The 20,087-nt window shown below is 39.0% G+C and overlaps 9 protein-coding genes across 9 annotated transcripts; 2 read left to right on the top strand and 7 right to left on the bottom strand.

Moving 5' to 3' along the window:
• Nucleotides 1-14: 14 nt before the first annotated feature.
• On the bottom strand, nt 15-1,073 carry C5L36_0A01630 (uncharacterized protein; the record flags this gene model as incomplete). The annotated part of the gene is made up of 1 exon (XM_029463174.1): nt 15-1,073. One exon carries the CDS (start codon nt 1,071-1,073, stop codon nt 15-17), a length of 1,059 nt encoding a protein of 352 aa, XP_029319034.1.
• A 476-nt stretch (nt 1,074-1,549) lies between these two features.
• C5L36_0A01620 (uncharacterized protein) lies at nt 1,550-4,372 on the bottom strand (the record flags this gene model as incomplete). Its single annotated transcript, XM_029463173.1, has 1 exon — nt 1,550-4,372. One exon carries the CDS (start codon nt 4,370-4,372, stop codon nt 1,550-1,552), a length of 2,823 nt encoding a protein of 940 aa, XP_029319033.1.
• A 279-nt stretch (nt 4,373-4,651) lies between these two features.
• On the bottom strand, nt 4,652-6,049 carry C5L36_0A01610 (uncharacterized protein; the record flags this gene model as incomplete). The annotated part of the gene is made up of 1 exon (XM_029463172.1): nt 4,652-6,049. The coding sequence occupies one exon, from the start codon at nt 6,047-6,049 to the stop codon at nt 4,652-4,654; it is 1,398 nt and encodes a 465-aa protein (XP_029319032.1).
• A 274-nt stretch (nt 6,050-6,323) lies between these two features.
• On the bottom strand, nt 6,324-7,544 carry C5L36_0A01600 (uncharacterized protein; the record flags this gene model as incomplete). Its single annotated transcript, XM_029463171.1, has 1 exon — nt 6,324-7,544. One exon carries the CDS (start codon nt 7,542-7,544, stop codon nt 6,324-6,326), a length of 1,221 nt encoding a protein of 406 aa, XP_029319031.1.
• A 713-nt stretch (nt 7,545-8,257) lies between these two features.
• Nucleotides 8,258-10,717, top strand: C5L36_0A01590 (uncharacterized protein; the record flags this gene model as incomplete). Its single annotated transcript, XM_029463170.1, has 1 exon — nt 8,258-10,717. The coding sequence occupies one exon, from the start codon at nt 8,258-8,260 to the stop codon at nt 10,715-10,717; it is 2,460 nt and encodes an 819-aa protein (XP_029319030.1).
• A 9-nt stretch (nt 10,718-10,726) lies between these two features.
• On the bottom strand, nt 10,727-11,851 carry C5L36_0A01580 (uncharacterized protein; the record flags this gene model as incomplete). The annotated part of the gene is made up of 1 exon (XM_029463169.1): nt 10,727-11,851. One exon carries the CDS (start codon nt 11,849-11,851, stop codon nt 10,727-10,729), a length of 1,125 nt encoding a protein of 374 aa, XP_029319029.1.
• A 424-nt stretch (nt 11,852-12,275) lies between these two features.
• On the bottom strand, nt 12,276-14,426 carry C5L36_0A01570 (uncharacterized protein; the record flags this gene model as incomplete). Its single annotated transcript, XM_029463168.1, has 1 exon — nt 12,276-14,426. The coding sequence occupies one exon, from the start codon at nt 14,424-14,426 to the stop codon at nt 12,276-12,278; it is 2,151 nt and encodes a 716-aa protein (XP_029319028.1).
• A 695-nt stretch (nt 14,427-15,121) lies between these two features.
• Nucleotides 15,122-16,849, top strand: C5L36_0A01560 (uncharacterized protein; the record flags this gene model as incomplete). Its single annotated transcript, XM_029463167.1, has 1 exon — nt 15,122-16,849. The coding sequence occupies one exon, from the start codon at nt 15,122-15,124 to the stop codon at nt 16,847-16,849; it is 1,728 nt and encodes a 575-aa protein (XP_029319027.1).
• A 283-nt stretch (nt 16,850-17,132) lies between these two features.
• On the bottom strand, nt 17,133-20,072 carry C5L36_0A01550 (uncharacterized protein; the record flags this gene model as incomplete). The annotated part of the gene is made up of 1 exon (XM_029463166.1): nt 17,133-20,072. One exon carries the CDS (start codon nt 20,070-20,072, stop codon nt 17,133-17,135), a length of 2,940 nt encoding a protein of 979 aa, XP_029319026.1.
• Nucleotides 20,073-20,087: the final 15 nt, after the last annotated feature.

The following is a 20,087-nucleotide window of genomic DNA, read 5'->3' as shown; positions in this document are numbered from 1 at the left end:
TCCTCAAAAAGAAGCTATAGTGCTTTTGAGACTATTTCGCCGCTCAAAGTACTTGACTTGGCAACTATATAAGCATGTCCTAGCGCTCTTAAATGCCAGTAAGCACCAGATACCACTAACAAATGAAACAGTTGGTGGCCATGCCCAAATAAATCGAAAATTCCTGGCGCCAATCTCTCGGGGAATCTGCATGCGTATAGAGCGGCCCCGGATAGGTAAGATAATCCTTCCAAAGCCACATATTTCAAGCCAGCTCGATTTACGATAGTGGTGAAATCCATGATTGCCAAAGCATAACAGATGGGTAACAAGCCAGAGAATGAAAACATGATGAACATAGACGTCCTAATTGGTCTCCATGCTGGGGTTTTGAATTTGGGATGCCAAGTAAAACACAATGAAATGAAGCCAATGATTACGATAATAGTTACGAACATATTTTTCATATGTTGATGATCTATCAATGCATAATGGATGACGCTAATTAATGAAGTTCCAATAAGAACCAAAATGCCGGCATAATCCAAACAGTTTCCTATTATAGAGACTCTATGGCTATGCGATTTTAAAGTATGGAAAGTTGCTGAACAAGTGAGACAGAACATGAAACCAATGAAGAAAAGCAAGAATACAAGATTGTCGGTTTCATCCGTATTTGTAAATTTCGGTAGGTAGATTAGCCACGTAGGTATGCAGCTTATAAAATTCTCATGTATAGATAACCAAGGAACAAAGACTACCAGAAAAAGGGGAAATATAAACCCCGGTACTAAATGTGAGTATATGTTGATAGATTCATTATGTAGGAAAAACAAACAATCGATACTTAACCAGTAGCTATTCGTTTCTCTTACATAGCCATGTAAAATATAGTCGTTATCCTTCTGCCAGTGCGGTAAGTCGTGATATGAAACTAGCAACCGATGTGGTTTGACAGCTTGCAATTCGTCAGTTGAACTTTCTGCAAGTCGAATGTCTCCGTCTCTCATTGATTTCTTTGTCGAGTTAGCAATATTTTTGACGGTAGTCTCCGTAACATCAATTCCACTTGTCTTTTTATTATTCATCATCATGCAGTAAAATGTTGATTCTACAAAATGGAGGGTTTGTAAGGCAAAATGAATACTGTTTTACCATCAGTGACCATACAAAGGAATCACAGAATCTCGTCTGCCCAACATCCGAATCACCCTGCGAAAAATTCCAACAAGTCCGAAATCCCTCAGTTTATTTTTTTTTGTTGAATACTGGATCTAGAATGGGAAGTCCTGGTTATAGGGGGAGGGGGGTCCAAAAATTCAACAATTTATAGTTTGAGCCGACCAAAAGTCAGCTAAAGCTATAGTTTAGTAGTTTAATAGTATTTTATATATTTATATAGTATCCGACATTTAATATCCGTAAAGCCCAATTAGAAAAACAAAAATCCTAGTTATCAGCGGAAAAAGTAAAAAAAAGACGAAAAAAAAAGTAGTTAGACGTGGACCCTGCCAATACCCATGTAATAAAAAAAAAATGAAACCAAGAAGATCAGGGCTAGGATGATAACTTATAAAGAACGGTCTATCTTTCCTCTCAAGATAAGTAGCCTAGTTCCAATACTATTGATGAAATTTTCAACTATCTTGGCATCATTACCAGTTAGACCTTCGTCTTCATTTGATTTATAGATGAGAGATTCTAACATCCAAACAGCCAAAGAATAGGCAACTTCACAAGCTTTGAGCTCGCTGATATCTCCATCCTTCCTATTGCTAGACTTCAACTCCCTTATAGCAGTATTTTTGCTTATTTCTATAGATCTATCGAATATGATCTTTTCACAAACAAACTCTTCTTCTTTTGAACTACTATTGGCATTTTCTTCTTCAAACCTATTAATACGTAATTTTAGGTATTCCGCCTTCTCTAATGATTCATTAAATTTGTTTCGAATCCACTGAATTAATTCCCCAATTTTAGGTGTTATATTGCTCTTCAATTTATTCCTAGACCACCATTCACTTGATATTTTTATGGCCTCGCTTAACATCGACAAGACTTTTAGGTAAAGCACCAAACCCTCTTGACATAGCCTTTTATACACCAGGTTATATTGGCGACATGATTCGCTATCCAAATTGTCTTTCTCATTATCAATCTTATAGGTTTCGTTCTTGTAGTTGTATGGATCAATTATATTATTTGTATCATCAATAGTTGAAGGGGGGAGTGGTATAACTTGATTGAACTTAACCAAGCCAAATATAGAAATTGAATGTGCCATCATAGCTAGTCTTTCTATTTTCGAAATCATTTCTTCATCTTCATCTGTGATTTTAGTGTTTGAAGTTCCTGTAACCTGTTTATTGGTAATGTTGATTAGCCTTTTTGTGTCATTTTCATGTTTTATATGTTCACCTCCCATTCTTTTTGGAAATCCTGTTATAGGCTTGGCTGTTTTGACATTACTCAAATTAGTATTGGCGTTATTTAAGCCAAAAAGTTTACCAGATGTGTAATCAATGACATCTTTTAATGCTGTACTTGGACTAACAGATAGTGAATATCTTCTACTACCAGAGTTTAACTTTCTTCCTTCTATAGTAAACGAGGCCTTCTTAACCTCATCGGCAAATGTGTTGATTTCAACATTTCTCTTTTCGACAACAACGTAATCTTTCTCAACAATCAAATCTTTCTTCAATATTTTTGTTGCGTTTGAAGAAGTGCATCCACTAGTGTTCTGCATGTGGGCGTTTAAAGAGTGAAGATCTGGGGTCTGTAAAGCTGCCGACTCAAGAGTTGCTTTGGAGTTTTGAAGCAAAGCTTCAACCGATTTAAGGTTAGAGTTTGAATTTGAGTTTGCGTTTGCGTTAGAAATATCAGAACTTGTTCGAACGGTCTCCTTGGTAACATCGTTTGAAGCAGGTGACTTGAAGAAAGACATGTTACTCCTTATGTTACTTTTCATATTAACACCGGAATTAATACTGATAGCATTCGACGTTTCGGAAGTTTGAATTTGATTTTGATCATCACAGTATGTGGTATTGTTATTACCAATGCCATCACCTTCACCTTGTTCAACACTTTCACTTTGGTTCTCATCCTCTTCAGCTATCACTAGCTTATTCAAAGGTGTTGAATTTACAGTTGTAGAATCAGTATTAGATTGAGCATATAGGGTTTTAGTTTTACCAAGTTCTTTAACGTTTGAAATTGCGGTGACAACTTTGTCAGTGCTGTTTTTTGTTTTTTCGTTGATGTGTTTAAGCATTTTTGTAGTATTATTTTTAGTTTTTTTATCGGCACTGATTTCTCCAAGTTGCTTGATATTCTGCGCATTTAAAAACTCACTTACGTACATTTCTTCGTTTTCAAAAGAGTAAGATAAAGATTCATTCATTGACTCCACCAAATTTTTGGTCGATACGATGATTGGATCATTAAAAAATTCATCAAATCCCATTCTATCAATTGGATTTGCCTTCAACAAATTGGATATCAGATGTATCAAGTCTTGCTGGAATTCTAGTTCCTTTGGAAATTTGATTTGATCATTGGCCTTTTCAATTCTCTTTAAGAGCTCTATATGATTGGATGCCCTAAAAGGAGGTTTCCCAACTGCCATTTCATAAATCACTGCACCAACAGACCATAAATCTGCCTTTGCATTGTATTTTTCATATCTCAAAATTTCAGGTGCCATATAAAGGGGTGAGCCACACAACGTTTCGGCCATTGAAGTTGAGGGCAAGTACCTAGCAAATCCAAAATCTGCGACTTTCAAAATAGGTAATTCCCAAAATCCAGAGTAACCACCTTCAATAAACTGTTCCTTTGAATGAGCCGGTGTGCAAAGAAGCAAATTTTGAGGTTTAATATCTCGGTGAATAAGGTTTTGTGATCTAAGAAATTGAAGAGCCGAAGCCAACTGTTTAATGAAGTTGATGACTAAAACTTGGTTTAATCCGTTCAAGTTTGGAGGAGACGGATATTTTTCTAATACTGCTTTGATTATGGGATGACAATCAGCAAGTTGATCTTTTTTTCTAATGAAGTAAGATAAATCTCCTAGCGAACAGTAATCCATAATCAAATGGATATGGTTATCAGTTTTGACACAATCCAACAGAGATACAATATGAGGGTTTTTCAAGTTTCTTAAAATTTTGATTTCAATTTCTAGATTGGAGATTAGTTTTTGGTTTTTCAACCTACTCCGAAATACTGACTTAATAGCAACTGTTTTTCTCGACTGTAGGTCAGTTCCTTTGTAAACGTTTGCAAATGAGCCTCTCCCGATCTCCATTCCGAACTTGAAGTGGGAGATTACTTTCCCTGCCTCAGACGTCGAGGCAGCCAACACGGGGTTGTTGGATGAAGACATGATGCATACCTAACAAATGGAGTAAAAGAAACGTAAAATTCTCAGTCAATATACAACGTGGTGCAGCTCAATAGAAGAACAACAAGGTGGGACGCCAGATAAACCGATGTGACGGAGTGACTCAGTACAACATCAGTAAGGTGCAAAAATAAAAATAACAAAAGACGCCACCGCGCCACAAAATTAAAAAAGGAAAAACTGAAGATAAGAGAGGTACATATCATATACATTAGAGTTGTATTTGAGTTTTGAAAATGCTATATAGAATGTCTTTAGGCATTAGTAACCGTTGAAAAACGGTTGTTGTTGTTGTTGTTGTTGTTGTTGTTGGAGCTGATGCGTTTGCTGCATTTGAATTTGCATTTGAATCTGTTGCTGTTGCTGTTGTTGTAGCTGTTGCTGTTGCAGTTGGTTCAAGGTTAAATCAGGTTGTCCTTGAAGAGGAAGAACACCACCCATTATGGGTTGCTGAAAAGGATTCACTGTTTGTTGAGGAGCCATAGGTTGCTGGATTTGCTGTTGAGGAATCATAGTATTATCAAATTGTTGCATTTGTTGTTGTTGGCTTGGATCAATATACTGTTGTCCCTGGGCGTCAATATAGTAGACGTTACCAGTAGTAGGATCCACATATTGGTAGATGTTGTTATCTGCTGCATTTCCTGTATCCATGGTTGTAACACTTGTAGACACAGTATCATCCAACCAGTTGAAACCTCCAGCCTTACTGGAATCAAAAATGGCACCAGTTTCTTGTTTTCTGGCAGGTAACGAAGGAGTTTTATTGGGTTCAACTCTGTTAGAATAAGATGAAACTGAGGATCGTGAATTGTTGGCATTGCTTGGTTTTGATCCATTTTGCTTCAGAATCTCAACTGCCTTTGGAATATTACCATGGGTCATCGATAAAGCTTCAATATTACTATCTTCGTCTTCATATCCCAAATCGTACTTCATTTTTCTACTCATATCTCCATATTTTCTATACTCAGTATCCGTTGGCCGTCTATATGTGAGCCTCATTGACCTTCCAACTGAAGATGAGGATGAGGTATGAACAGGGGAGGCAGAGCTTCTGGCGCTTCCGCGTCTATTTCTACTAGGATAGTCATCATCATAACCATAGTCTTCGCCGTCATAGCTCATGCTTCTTTCTTGCGCCCTTCTCATCGATCTCGTTGGACCAATGTTGTCCGATGACAAACTAGTGAAATAGCCACGCTTAGAGGTTTTAATTTTATCAAAGCCATAATCATCTGTTCTGTCGCCCCAATCGTCGTCCAAATTGTAGTCCTTGTCTGTCACCGGACCGTACCTGAACTTACCAGTATACTTACGTCTCAACCACATCACCAACTCGTCTTTGTCATCCGCTTCAAACGTGAATGGGATACTCTTCTCATTCCAAAATTGGTTGTTGCGCTTATTTCCAATTCTCCCTAAAACATCCAGTTCGTGTTTACTCCAGTTTTCCATTGACAATGATTTCACACGGGAAATGTGGCGACCAAGTGAACGGTGACCACTAGCACATCTCCCGCATAAGAAAACACCCAAGTTCCATGAAGCCCAAGTAGGGTCATGTGCTTTACATTCTCCACATTTGTTTCTATTAACAGGGGAGTTTAGAAGGTCTAACAACACTCTCTCCTGGTGATTCTGCTTAGATTTACCCATCTTTAAATTTGACTCCCTTGCAAGTTGGTTGTAGTGTAGTTGGTCTTGCCCTAACAAATAAAAGCCCAGTTACAATAGACATGAACTTACGAAGGAAAAAAAAAAAACCACTTCACCTCGCCGACCGAACAGCCCGAAGAGGTTATTTTTGTTTTTGGGATTTCATTATACAGTAGCGTACAGTTTTTCCCTCATTTATCGTCTCATTAGACATCTATAATACAAGGATATACGTGTAGTACAACATTGTCATTTTCCACTCGTGTTTTCTACATTAATAGTGTTTCTCTCTGGGCAGGGGGAGTCCAAAGGCCTCGAACCAACGCGGAACAGCCGAGTAAACATTCCAACTAAACTCTGTATACCGGGAACACATACAATTTAGTTCTCGATGAAGACTCTTCTCTCTAGGACAGTTGCCGATTGTTTCGTGAAAATACCCTGTGTTATCAAAGTATTTGATTTTGGATACAGGTAGTAAATAACTGACTGCTAACGTATGTACAGGGGCATCTCCCCATCGTTCATAGAAAAAATTACCGGTATTATCCAGAATTTGGAAATAGTTTTCATAATTGGGACTCCTAAAAAAATCCAAGTTGGCAATTTCAAAGTTTGTCCAATAGTGACAGAGGTTGAAGTCACCACGGACCATTTCTTTAGCATCCACATTTTGCTCAATGAATTCAAGAGACCTTGAATCATCGTCAAACTTGTTGTAATGGCTACTCTCTGGAATCTTACTAGCCCAGTCTTCTTGGGTTTCAAAATAATCTCTAGTTGTTTTCCATAACCTCCTTATCGTCCTTGGATCTTCTATCATCGCTAATGCAAACCCATATACTTTTTCCTCTTTCTTCATAACTTGGAATGGATCATATGGAATATCGCATTTGAACTTAATGTTTGGCTCCACTCTCCAATACCATTCGTATTCCTTCAAAGCTTCTAGCTTATAGAAAAACCCAGAGTTGAATCGACACATTTGTCTATATGAAAGATTTCCACCATATAGGACTCCCTCTGCCTTCATCTTCTTTAGTTGCATCTCAACATATTTCATATCAATATTAGCAGGCACCTCCCAATACTGTTTTGGTATTGTGGTGAAAATCGCATTTCCACTAACAGCTTCTGATATTCTATCTTTGAAATCATCACTAAATGGCACATCATTGGCGAAAACCCATGGATAATGATAGCGATTGTTAAACCGTTCTTCAACCGATTTGATGCTATGTAGCATTCCACCCAGGTCTGTGTTCTGGCAAAGAGTAAATAATGTAGCATCCTGAACACGATTCGCAGAGTCTACACCTTCCTTTATACGGATTTCAATGTCATTATCGTTGAACAATTCAACTTTTGGTGTTGATTTCCATATAAACGTAAAATCCCAATCTACTGACAGCAAATATATCAGGAAAAACACAAGGAATACAAACAGGAGAGCTACCTGACATGTCAAATACCTATAAGATAGAACTTTCCCCATGTTTCACTATTCTTTTATTAAAAGAAAACCAAATCAAATTTGAAAGTAGCTGGTCTTGGCTGTTAAACCGGCGGAAAAAAAAAACCTAAATTTAGCCCTCACGCACACTGCTGCTGCTGTTAAGCCTAAATCGAGGATGCACTATGAGATAACCCCTATACAAAGCTCCTAAAGCATACGGTTGTTCACCTCTGCTCCGACTTGCAGGAACAATCTAAACTTTGTCCGGATTTTCGATGGAGAATGTTCCTCTTTGTACAATGGGAAGGAAATACAAACAACACTCAACAGTGCATGTTTCTTTGATGCATCCCTCGAGATTCTAGATATGACTTGCCTAATCCAACTTTTCCACTTAGTGCTAATTGGGGGACTGATTTGGCTGATTTGCCTGTGAATTTGCTAATCTGGAACTATACTTGCACGTGTCAGGTGCAGTAGTTTCATATTAAATCTCCAAATCATGTTAAGTGTCCTGTTTCGATTATTACCCATTTAGGGAAAATATAAATACAGTCAATTAATTCCTGATTTGGAAAATGTCCCTAAGGGTTTTAATATTATTCCAAAGTACTTTGAACTGCATATATGTGGTGATTTAATGAGAGATAGTTTTCCCCAGGAAAGTTTCTATTTCAACTTCATTTCAAGGACATATAAGAAATCATTATTAATTGGTATATCTTTGGGCCAATTACTACTAGCAAAGAAAGATGAAACCGGTGGTGTTTGCACTGCTTTTTTCGTTGCTTCAAACAGTGTTTACACTAACACATCAGGACGTTATTTATGATTACAACGGAAGACAGGTTTACATACACTTACACAACCATGACAGAAAAGAGCTGGATACCAAAGGAATGTCGTCAAACAAAATATTTCGAATACCATTTAATTCAAAGTTTGATACTGGTGATACAATTGCTAATTCAACGATCACATCACCTACAAACGAACTTTGTAAGATCGTTATTGCAAATTCAACACTTCTGTCGTTTTGCCCCTCTTCGGATGAAACCACCCTTGATGTTAATAAATATTCTTCCGACAAAGATGCATGGGAACCAATAAGCTTAGCCTCTCAAATGTCTTATCTGAATGATTCTAATTATCTGTACACAAATACTGATCCTTCCGGGGTTTACATTTTTTCGGGATTACTCGGCAGGTCAGTAAGCACAATTATGACTCGACTAGATATAAATTCGTGGAATTTTACAGACGCAACATCCAGAATTCAACCTGCTCCATTTTACAAATCAACAACATTACAAATAAATACCAATACACAGGTTTTATTTGGTGGTATCTCAGCAAACAATGACTTGGTAAGTATGATGCAAATTCCAGTTTGGCAATATAATAGCTGGGCAGAAAGACCATGCAAAATTGGAACAGTGGAAGGTTTAGAATCGAGAGTTAATCCTCTAGTTTTGCCAGTGTTCAGTAGGGACAATCCATATTTTCAAAATGGTAATTTAACCAATTTTGAAGTTTCATCCGTTCTAATGATTGGTGGCAAAACTATGGATGATAGAAACGCACAACCACGAATTGCTTCACTAAATGTATCATCTTCACTTTTATCATGGGAATGGAAAAGTTTATCAACAGCCAATGGTTCAAATGATACCACTAGTTTGTATCGATCTTTGGACGATATTGTTGCAGCAAGTACTATCTATGATACTTTGATTGCCATCAAAGTAAATGAAACAAGAAAGAGAGATAGTTCGAATGATGCTCACAAATATTATATTGAATTGTTCAATGCAACCACGTTAGAGCCTCTCGATGGTGTTGATTATAGTCACCTACAAGATATAGAGTTAGTTGGATCGCATACTAGTAAAAGTACAATCATAGCAATTTCTGTTATTATTCCTGTTTTGGTGATTATACTTGTTGTGATCTTGATCACATGGCTATATAAGAGATACAAGGAAAAGAAAGAACAGGAATTACACGATAGGGAAGTTAAGGAAATTGTTGATTTTTATCAAAATCAGCATAAAAGGAATTCACAACTAACCTTAACAACATCCGATTCAGATTATAAATCAAGTGACGGGTCTGCGTTTGAGTATAATATTAGAGTCAGCAATTATCAGGATGATGATAACTTATCATTGAGTTCATGGAGAAAAAAGAGAAAACAGTATTTGGAGGAAAGACTAATGTACAAACTCAACAAGCCATTGAGGAAAACAAACAACCCACTGAGTCGTTCTTTATCAGTCGCCAGTAATTTTATGGGCACATTGTCTAGAAAGAACTCGACCCAATCATCGATTGCTACATTTGTTACAGCACCTAGCTCAGTCACTGAACAGCAGAATAAGGATTCAAGGATTACCAATTCAGCAGGGGATGATAGTTTAACCAGTGACAATCCATTTCAGAGTGAACTGTATACGATAAAATCCAATACTTCTGATACTAATGCAAGCTTAGCCGAGCCCCCACCCGCCGTACCTAAACATTCGACATTTTTCACTTTGAACAGAACAAATTCGAATTTACATCACATACCTGAAGACTCATCAATAAATACTTTTCATTCTGAAAATTTAGGATTTATAACACTGAACCAAGCATATGGAAGCTCGCCTCAACACCAATACATGAAGACTATCGAAAAGAGAATGTCATATCCAGTTTATGCGTCGTCATTATCCAGTAGTTCATCTTATTACGAATCGTCATTTTCATCGTCTGCATCACCTAGTAGGTCGCCTAGCAGATCTCTAATTAAATCGCCACCTCGGTCGCCTGGTAGGAGCATCAACACAAGAACACGGCCCCTATCTATGGTCTCTATTATGCCATCAATCAATTCGGTTGATAGTGGAGCCGATGAGTCATTTGTAAATGATACAACCATTATGGAAACTATTGGTGAGGCTGAAACTGGGTCCATTATTGAACGAGACAACGATAATATGGAGGTCCAAGTGCTGGTTGGTCATAAGAGAAGGTCGAAACTACGTGTTGTTAATCCTGATGATGCGTTGGAAGAAGAAGAAGTAAAGAGTCGTTGCTCGAGTTCAGGGAGTTCAAAGGTGCATTCTAACTTCGAAGTACGTCAAAGAGTTGCCAGTAGGGAAGAATCTATACACGAAGAAATTGAAGATGAGAAAAGGGGGAGGGGAGTTAACATAGAGAAGCATTAGGATCCAACGTTAATAGACAGCATTAAATGAGGATTCTCTTGATTTCTGAATCAAGTAAGCATCTGCAATGACTAAAGCGGCCATAGCTTCAATGATAGGGATAGCTCTAGGAACGACATTTGGATCATGTCTACCCTTTGAGTTTAAGACACCCTCCTGACCATCGTAAGTTGCCGTATTTTGGCCTTGACAAATTGTAGCTGGTGATTTGAATGGGACGGAGAAGTAGATATTTTCACCGTTAGAGATACCACCTTGGATACCACCGGACTTATTAGTGATGGTACCCAGTCTATCGCCCTTTTGTACAAATGGATCGTTATGTAAAGAACCTTTAATTTTAGTACCTTCAAAGCCTGAACCAATCTCAAAGCCCTTTGAAGCAGGGATTGACAACATTGCGTGAGCCAATAATGCCTCTAATTTATCAAAGGCTGGTTCTCCTAAACCTATTGGGCAGTTACGAATGACACAAGTGACGACACCACCAATTGAATCCTGTTCGTCTCTGACCGTTTCAACGATTTTGGTCATTTCCTTTGCCTTCTCAGGGATTGGGCATCTGATTGGACCTGCAGCATCAACCTGATCTCTGGTGATATTTTGTAGCAATTCCATAAACTCTGGATTTAAGCAGGATCTATCGATGGAACAATCGCCAACTGAGGAGACAAATGCAACAATTTCAACATCATTGATTTGCTTTAGGAATTTTTCAGCAATTGCACCCGCTGCAACACGACCAATGGTTTCTCTAGCAGAAGACCGGCCACCACCTGATGAAGCCTTGATACCATACTTCATCTGGTAAGTGTAGTCCGCATGTGAAGGTCTTGGGTAATTATCCATGTCGGAGTAGTCATGAGGTCTTTGGTCTTGATTCTTGACAACCATGGCGATGGGAGTACCCAAGGTTTTACCAAACTCTGTACCTGATTGGATTTCAACTTGGTCCTTTTCATTTCTTGGAGTTGTTAGTTTGGACTGGCCAGGACGACGTCTTGTGAGCTGTGGCTGGATGTCAGCCTCCGTAAGTGACATGTTTGGTGGAACACCATCGACAATACATCCTACAGATTTGCAATGGGATTCACCGTATGTAGTGACACGGAAGATAGTACCAAATGTGGACATTCTGCTTTTTATTCTAGACTTGTATATAACTGGATACTAGGAAGTAGGTCTGCCAGAAAGAGAACAAAGACAAGATAGGAAGATATGCGTACATATTATTATACATTAGTAAACTTTCTTTAGATTAATAGAGACTGTCAGAACAGATGCGATCTTTTGACATTGACTCATTTTTCACAGGCCCGATGATGGAAAAAACTAGGGAGAAAAAAACGAGAAAAAGAGAAAAAGAGAAAAAGAGAAAAAGAGAAAAAGAGAAAAAAGGGGGGAAGCAATAAAAGCAGAAACAAATTTTAACTCCAACATCAACTTCTTTCTAGTTATAAGTGTTGCTGCTTCTTCATTAGTGGATGTATTAGAACTGGCTGCTTTCTTTGTGGTTATCCTTGAAGGGAGAAAAAGTATACCCTCTATTCACCACGTACTAAAACCCACTATTCCACGTCCATACTCGCATTATATCGCCGTTCACTTCTATATCATCCACTTTCACATTTGAGTTTTGTTCGACTTCCTTAACGACACTGTTCCATACCGTTTTTCTACTGTCCCTCGTTAAATCGTTCAACTGAGGGAGATAGAAATCGCGTAGATGGATTTTAGGTATGTATTTCTGTGCCTGGATCCCGTTCCCGTTCCCGTTCCCGTTGTCTTTGGCTTGCCTCTGTAGTTTCTTTAGAATGTCTGCCACCAGACGATGGTGGTGCTCATTTCTACGTATGAGTTGATTAACTCTATGAAACACAAACGATAGGAAAGTCAATAGAAGAGACAAGCACAACCAGTAGATTTTGTACCTTAGTAGTATGGTCATAAAGAACCTCTTCAAGCGGCATCTGAATGTCAAGTGATGGAGAGATGTTGACCTTAGACCATGTTTGGTTTCCCTGATGTTGACCATCGATGGAACCAAGAGTTTCACTCTGTTCCAGAAATAATCGTGATTGGCGTCGTTTCTATCAAGCAATAGACGTTGGTCTACAATTTCGACAATTTGGTTCCAACTAAGGGAAGCAATCTCATCATTGGCATCACCGCAATTAAATTCTGCATTTCTCCTTGATAGTAAGTTGAGAATCTCCTTGGTGATTTTGTTGATTTTCTTGATCTTGGTAGAATCCAAAATGCACTTATTAAAAGTAGGTAATATTCCTCCAAGAGACCAAAAGAGAGGGGCATATAAGATATAGTCCTGATGACAGGACAATCTCGATTCCGAGAAACAAGTTGCGTGGGGCGGACATGGAACACATTGTAGACTGAAGATATTTTCAGCAGGAGTGGATGAGCCATCAACGTTACAGAACCCCACTTTGATCCTCTCGTGTCTATAAAGAACAAAGACATATGTTAATAATAGAAAAAGCAACCAGGAGATTGTCAGTTTGATGAAACTGTACCGATAAAGGGCAAATTTCTCCCTTGCATTTATCTTTTGTAATGTCACATTTGCTTCTTGGGCGATTTTAGAATTCTCCAATTCAAAGTCATGTTGTAGATCACCAAGAAGGGCAGATTCGTCAACACCTTCAGAGACGCTCTCAAGGAGAGACTCCGTTTGGCGAGTTGGAGTGTCAAATGACAGGGAAGAGCACGAAACCGGGTTGCCGGACTCCGAATGTGTCAATGGGGAGCTGTTTCTCGGAGTTTGAGGAGCAAAACTGCCATCTCTAATATCAACGGTGGGACCGGATAAAGCCAGGCGACTGGTGTCGTCATTGGTGACAATTGGCGCATTGATGGTATTCTTAATAGAGTCAAATGAATTTTCTTCAAGGTCTGTGGGGGTGTGGGATGACAAATCTTGCCGGTTAGAAGACAGAGAGCCTTGATGTAAAGGGGGAAATGGAGTAGATTCTAATCTTCCTGGAGACGAGGGGGCGGAAACCGGTTCTTGTTTGACTTTGGCAGTCAAGCCATGGTCTTGTTCAATGAAGGTGCTATGAGCAGCAATTTCATCGCCAACCTCTGAAGGTCTATTATTAGTTAATGAGGAAATATGTCTCGGAACAACATCGCCGAAAATTACCTTATCGTTAAACTCTGTATCCTCAAACTTTACCGGTGTGTCTCTTTTGAAGAGTCCTCGGATAATGGTTGTCTCGTTACCCTTACTGTTGGCGTTCTCCCTCACTTTACTGCCGTTATCGAGATGGCCATTTTTTCCGTCCTCCGTCGCCGTTAACTCCGTCGCACGGCTCTTGGCGTCCCTTTTCCGCCCCTTCCGGCGTTTAAGTGGTGGTTGTAATTGTAAAGATACAGGTGGCTCAGCTGTTGCAGGTGTACTTCTAGTATATGGAATTGACGGCTCATCAACATTGCTTAATCGGCGGCGCTTTAAAGGGTTGTTAGTAGTGTCTATAGTGTCTGTATTGTTGTTGTTGTTTTTGGGATTATTGGTGTTAAGACTCTCAGTAAGTTTCGGACGCAGATCTGTGTTGAAGAGACGTACAAGATCCGCCTTTCTGTCCCTTGGCGACGCCCTGATCCCATGGCTTGCCAACAGCGGGCGAAGATCCTTCACCCGCAGCGTCCATGGATTGAACTCGGGCGATAGGTACTGTGACGAGTCCATCGGTTCCTGTCAGATGGGATACTCTTGACGTGGAAAATTCAAACAGAAAAAAAACCCCAATAATGAAAAATAACACTACGTTATATCCGTGGTATCCTCTATCGTATCGTATCGTAGCGTATCGTAGCGTACCGTATCACAGTATAGTCTAATATTCCGTATCTTATTGTATCCTATCCTATTCGATCCTATTGTATTTCAGTGCACCATTTTAATTTCTATTGCTATAATGTCCTTATTAGTTGCCACTGTGAGGTGACCAATGGACGAGGGCGAGCCGTTCAGAAGCCGCGAAGGGTGTTCTTCCCATGAATTTCTTAAGGAGGGCGGCTCAGCTCCGAGAGTGAGGCGAGACGTCTCGGTCAGCGTATCCCCCTTCCTCGGCTTTTACAAATGATGCGCTCTTAATAGTGTGTCGTTATCCTTTTGGCATTGACGGGGGAGGGAAATTGATTGAGCGCATCCATATTTTTGCGGACTGCTGAGGACAATGGTGGTTTTTCCGGGTGGCGTGGGCTACAAATGATACGATGGTTTTTTTCTTTTCGGAGAAGGCGTATAAAAAGGACACGGAGAACCCATTTATTCTAATAACAGTTGAGCTTCTTTAATTATTTTTTGATATAATATTCTATTATTATATATTTTCTTCCCAATAAAACAAAATAAAACAAAACACAGCAAAACACAAAAATATGACTGACAAAATCTCCCTAGGTACTTATCTGTTTGAAAAGTTAAAGGAAGCAGGCTCTTATTCCATCTTTGGTGTTCCTGGTGATTTCAATTTGGCATTGTTGGACCACGTCAAGGAAGTTGAAGGCATTAGATGGGTCGGTAACGCTAACGAGTTGAATGCCGGCTACGAAGCTGATGGTTATGCAAGAATCAATGGATTTGCATCCCTAATCACCACCTTTGGTGTCGGTGAATTGTCTGCCGTCAATGCCATTGCAGGTTCTTATGCTGAACACGTCCCATTGATCCATATTGTTGGTATGCCTTCCTTGTCTGCTATGAAGAACAACTTGTTGTTACACCATACCTTGGGTGACACAAGATTCGACAACTTCACCGAAATGTCAAAGAAAATCAGTGCAAAGGTTGAGATTGTTTACGATTTGGAATCAGCTCCAAAATTAATTAATAACTTGATTGAAACCGCTTATCACACAAAGAGACCAGTCTACTTGGGACTTCCTTCCAACTTTGCTGATGAATTGGTTCCAGCGGCATTAGTTAAGGAAAACAAGTTACATTTAGAAGAACCTCTAAACAACCCTGTTGCTGAAGAAGAATTCATTCATAACGTTGTTGAAATGGTCAAGAAGGCAGAAAAACCAATCATTCTCGTTGACGCTTGTGCTGCAAGACATAACATTTCTAAGGAAGTGAGAGAGTTGGCTAAATTGACTAAATTCCCTGTCTTCACCACCCCAATGGGTAAATCTACTGTTGATGAAGATGATGAAGAATTCTTTGGCTTATACTTGGGTTCTCTATCTGCTCCAGATGTTAAGGACATTGTTGGCCCAACCGATTGTATCTTATCCTTAGGTGGTTTACCTTCTGATTTCAACACCGGTTCCTTCTCATATGGTTACACTACTAAGAATGTCGTTGAATTCCATTCCAACTACTGTAAATTCAAATCTGCAACTTATGAAAACTTGATGATGAAGGGCGCAGTCCAAAGATTGATCAGCGAATTGAAGAATATTAAGTATTCCAATGTCTCAACTTTATCTCCACCAAAATCTAAATTTGCTTACGAATCTGCAAAGGTTGCTCCAGAAGGTATCATCACTCAAGATTACCTGTGGAAGAGATTATCTTACTTCTTAAAGCCAAGAGATATCATTGTCACTGAAACTGGTACTTCCTCCTTTGGTGTCTTGGCTACCCACTTACCAAGAGATTCAAAGTCTATCTCCCAAGTCTTATGGGGTTCCATTGGTTTCTCCTTACCAGCTGCAGTTGGTGCTGCATTTGCTGCTGAAGATGCACACAAACAAACTGGCGAACAAGAAAGAAGAACTGTTTTGTTTATTGGTGATGGTTCTTTACAATTGACTGTCCAATCAATCTCAGATGCTGCAAGATGGAACATCAAGCCATACATCTTCATCTTAAACAACAGAGGTTACACTATCGAAAAGTTGATCCACGGTCGTCATGAGGACTACAACCAAATTCAACCATGGGATCACCAATTGTTATTGAAGCTCTTTGCTGACAAGACCCAATATGAAAACCATGTTGTTAAATCCGCTAAAGACTTGGACGCTTTGATGAAGGATGAAGCATTCAACAAGGAAGATAAGATTAGAGTCATTGAATTATTCTTGGATGAATTCGATGCTCCAGAAATCTTGGTTGCTCAAGCTAAATTATCTGATGAAATCAACTCTAAAGCCGCTTAATGACATCTGAATGTAAAATGAACATTAAAATGAATTACTAAACTTTACGTCTACTTTACAATCTATAAACTTTGTTTAATCATATAACGAAATACACTAACACAATCCTGTACGTATGTAATACTTTTATCCATCAAGGATTGAGAAAAAAAAGTAATGATTCCCTGGGCCATTAAAACTTAGACCCCCAAGCTTGGATAGGTCACTCTCTATTTTCGTTTCTCCCTTCCCTGATAGAGGGGTGATATGTAATTAAGAATAATATATAATTTTATAATAAAAACTAAAACAATCCATCAATCTCACCATCTTCGTTGACTTCAACATTCATAAATCCGGCATAAGTTGATAGACCTGGAATTGTCATGATCTTTGCAGCTAGTGCATATAAATATCCTGCTCCTGCACTTATTCTAACTTCTCTGATTGGGAAAATGAAATCCTTTGGAACACCTTTCAATGTTGGATCATGGGAGAGAGAATATTGCGTCTTTGCAATACAAACAGGCAGCTTGCCAAAACCTTGACTCTCATACTCTTCAATCTGTTTCTTGGCCAACTCAGATAGTTCAATATCCTTTGCTCCATACATCTTGGTGGCAATTGTTCTTAGTCTATCTTCTAACGAACCATCTAATGAATAAAGATAGTTAGGAGGTTGACTTTCTTTCAACGGTCTTTCCTCGGTAGCACGTACAATTGCCTCAGCTAACTTGATTGCACCCTTACCACCTTGTGACCAATGGTCTGACTCAACAGCATCAAATGCACCAGCCTTGATGGCTTCTTCTCTAATGGTCTCAATTTCCTTCTCGGTGTCGGTAGCAAATTTGTTAATTGCAACAACAACTGGAGCCCCATAACTTTTGGCATTTTCAATTTGTTTTCTTAAGTTGGATGATGCACCATTCCTAACAAATTCAATGTTTTCAGTGACGTATTCTGTTGGCAATACTTGACCAGGTTTGACGTCGCTTGCACCACCATGCAACTTCAAAGCCCTGGTAGTCGCAACTAAGACAACAACGTTTGGTTTCAATCCCGATGATCTACATTTGATATTGTAGAATCTTTCACCACCCATGGTGAAATCAAACCCTGCTTCGGTAACAACAAAACCTTTCTTGAAATCATCACTGGATTTCCTTGGTTTACCAACTAGTTTTAAAGCTAATCTGTCTGCAATGACTGACGACGCACCAATAGAAATGTTTGCAAAAGGCCCTGCATGAACAAACACTGGGGTACCTTCTAAGGTTTGCATTAGGTTAGGCTTGATGGTGTCCTTCAATAAGGCAGTGATGGCACCTGCACAGCAGATATCTTCACAGGTGATTGGTTCGCCATCTACGTTTAGCCCAATGACCATCTTTCCGACTCTCTCTCTCAAATCCTTCAAATCTTTGGACAATGCCAATATTGCCATAATTTCAGATGCAACAGTAATATCAAACCCTGTTTCACGGGTGAAACCTTTCTCAGTTGGGGCCTGACCAATAGTGATGCCCCTTAGGAAACGGTCATTTACATCAACAACTCTCTTGATAGTGATAGACTTTGGATCAATGTTTAATTTGGCGAATCTCGAAATCTCCTCGCTGGTGAGAGAGTCAGGATCAGTTTTATCAATACCCAACTTTCTTAATCTCTTCAGCATTGATGGGGTAAACTTACGGACTCCGTTTTTTCTTGGGACCAATCTCTTATAGAAAGGTTCATCTTTTTGAGTTGACTCATGGAACATCCTTGTATCTATTGCAGCAGCTAGCAAATTATTTGCGATGGAAATAGAATGAATATCACCAGTTAAATGCAAATTGAACTCATCCATTGGAATGACTTGTGCATAACCACCACCGGCTGCACCACCTTTAACACCAAAAGTTGGCCCCATTGATGGTTGTCTAACGTTTGCAATAGCAGGAATGTTCAAGTGTGCACCTAAGGCTTGGACTATACCCATAGTGGTAGTTGATTTGCCTTCACCTAAAGGTGTTGGAGTGATACCTGCAACTAAAACATAGTTACCGTTATCACGTTTATCTTTTAGATCTTCATAAACATCAAGAGATACTTTACCTTTATAATGGCCATAGTTTTCAAAATCTTTATTCTTGATGCCCAATTCTTTAGCAACTTGGTTGATCAGTTTTGGGATTTGAGCTCTTGAAATATCAATATCCGAAGGAACAGGATTTAATGTTTTCAATTTCAAAGGATTGATCTTTAATGGTTCTTGGTTTTTCGCCAACTGTTTACTTGCAGCATTGAAGACATTCTCAATTAACATTGCAATAGTCATTGGTCCAACACCGCCAGGAACAGGTGTTAAAAACCTGGCCTTTTCCTTAACACTCTCAAAGTCAACGTCACCTACAACCTTGTAGCCGTTTTTCTTTGTTGAATCTTCGACATAATTAATACCAACGTCAATAACAATTGCACCTTCCTTGATCCAATCACCTTTAACAAAACTAGGATGGCCAAGTGCAGCAATAACAATATCTGCCCTAGAAATTAGGTCCTTGACATTTTCAGTTTTAGAATGGCATGTAGTAACTGTACAATCTTCTCTTCTCAATAAAGCAGAAACTGGAGATCCAACAATATCAGACCTACCAATAACTACTGCATTCTTACCTTTTAAGTCAACACCTGTTTCCTTAATTAATCTAATACATCCATTTGGTGTACAAGGTATGTAATGTGGGTTACCATTCTTCTTTGACAATTCACCAACATTGAAAGTATCAAAACCATCGACATCTTTGATCGATGAAACAGAATTGACTATCTTGTCTTCATCAAGGTGCTTAGGCAATGGTAGCTGGACCAAAATACCATTGACCTTTGAGTCGTCGTTCAACTTAGATATGGTGTGTAAGATGGTAAATTCATCGACATCTTCAGGTAATTTAATAACTTCGCAATCAATATCTGCCTCCTTGGATGCCTTAGCCTTCATACGAACGTAAGTAGAGGAGTCAGATCTATCACCAACCTGGATAATAGTCAATTTGGGTTGGAATTCCGGATACTTTTGCTTCTGCAATCCAATCTGCTCAAAAGTTTGGGCTCTTATTTTCTGTGCTAGTTGTTTTCCTGATATAATTGTTGCATCTAATAAAGTTGAGGAAGTAGAAAAGTTTCTATATGTACGAGAAAATCCATTGACTTTCGTAGCCAGTCTCAAACTCGACCTTCTGGTAACTTGTCTAAGCATGTTTTATGGTTTTTT

This window comes from Pichia kudriavzevii, chromosome 1, assembly GCF_003054445.1.
Source record: "Pichia kudriavzevii chromosome 1, complete sequence".
NCBI lineage: Eukaryota > Fungi > Ascomycota > Pichiomycetes > Pichiales > Pichiaceae > Pichia > Pichia kudriavzevii.
Note: the sequence above shows the minus strand (reverse complement) of the source record. Positions and strands in the feature narration are given on the sequence as shown.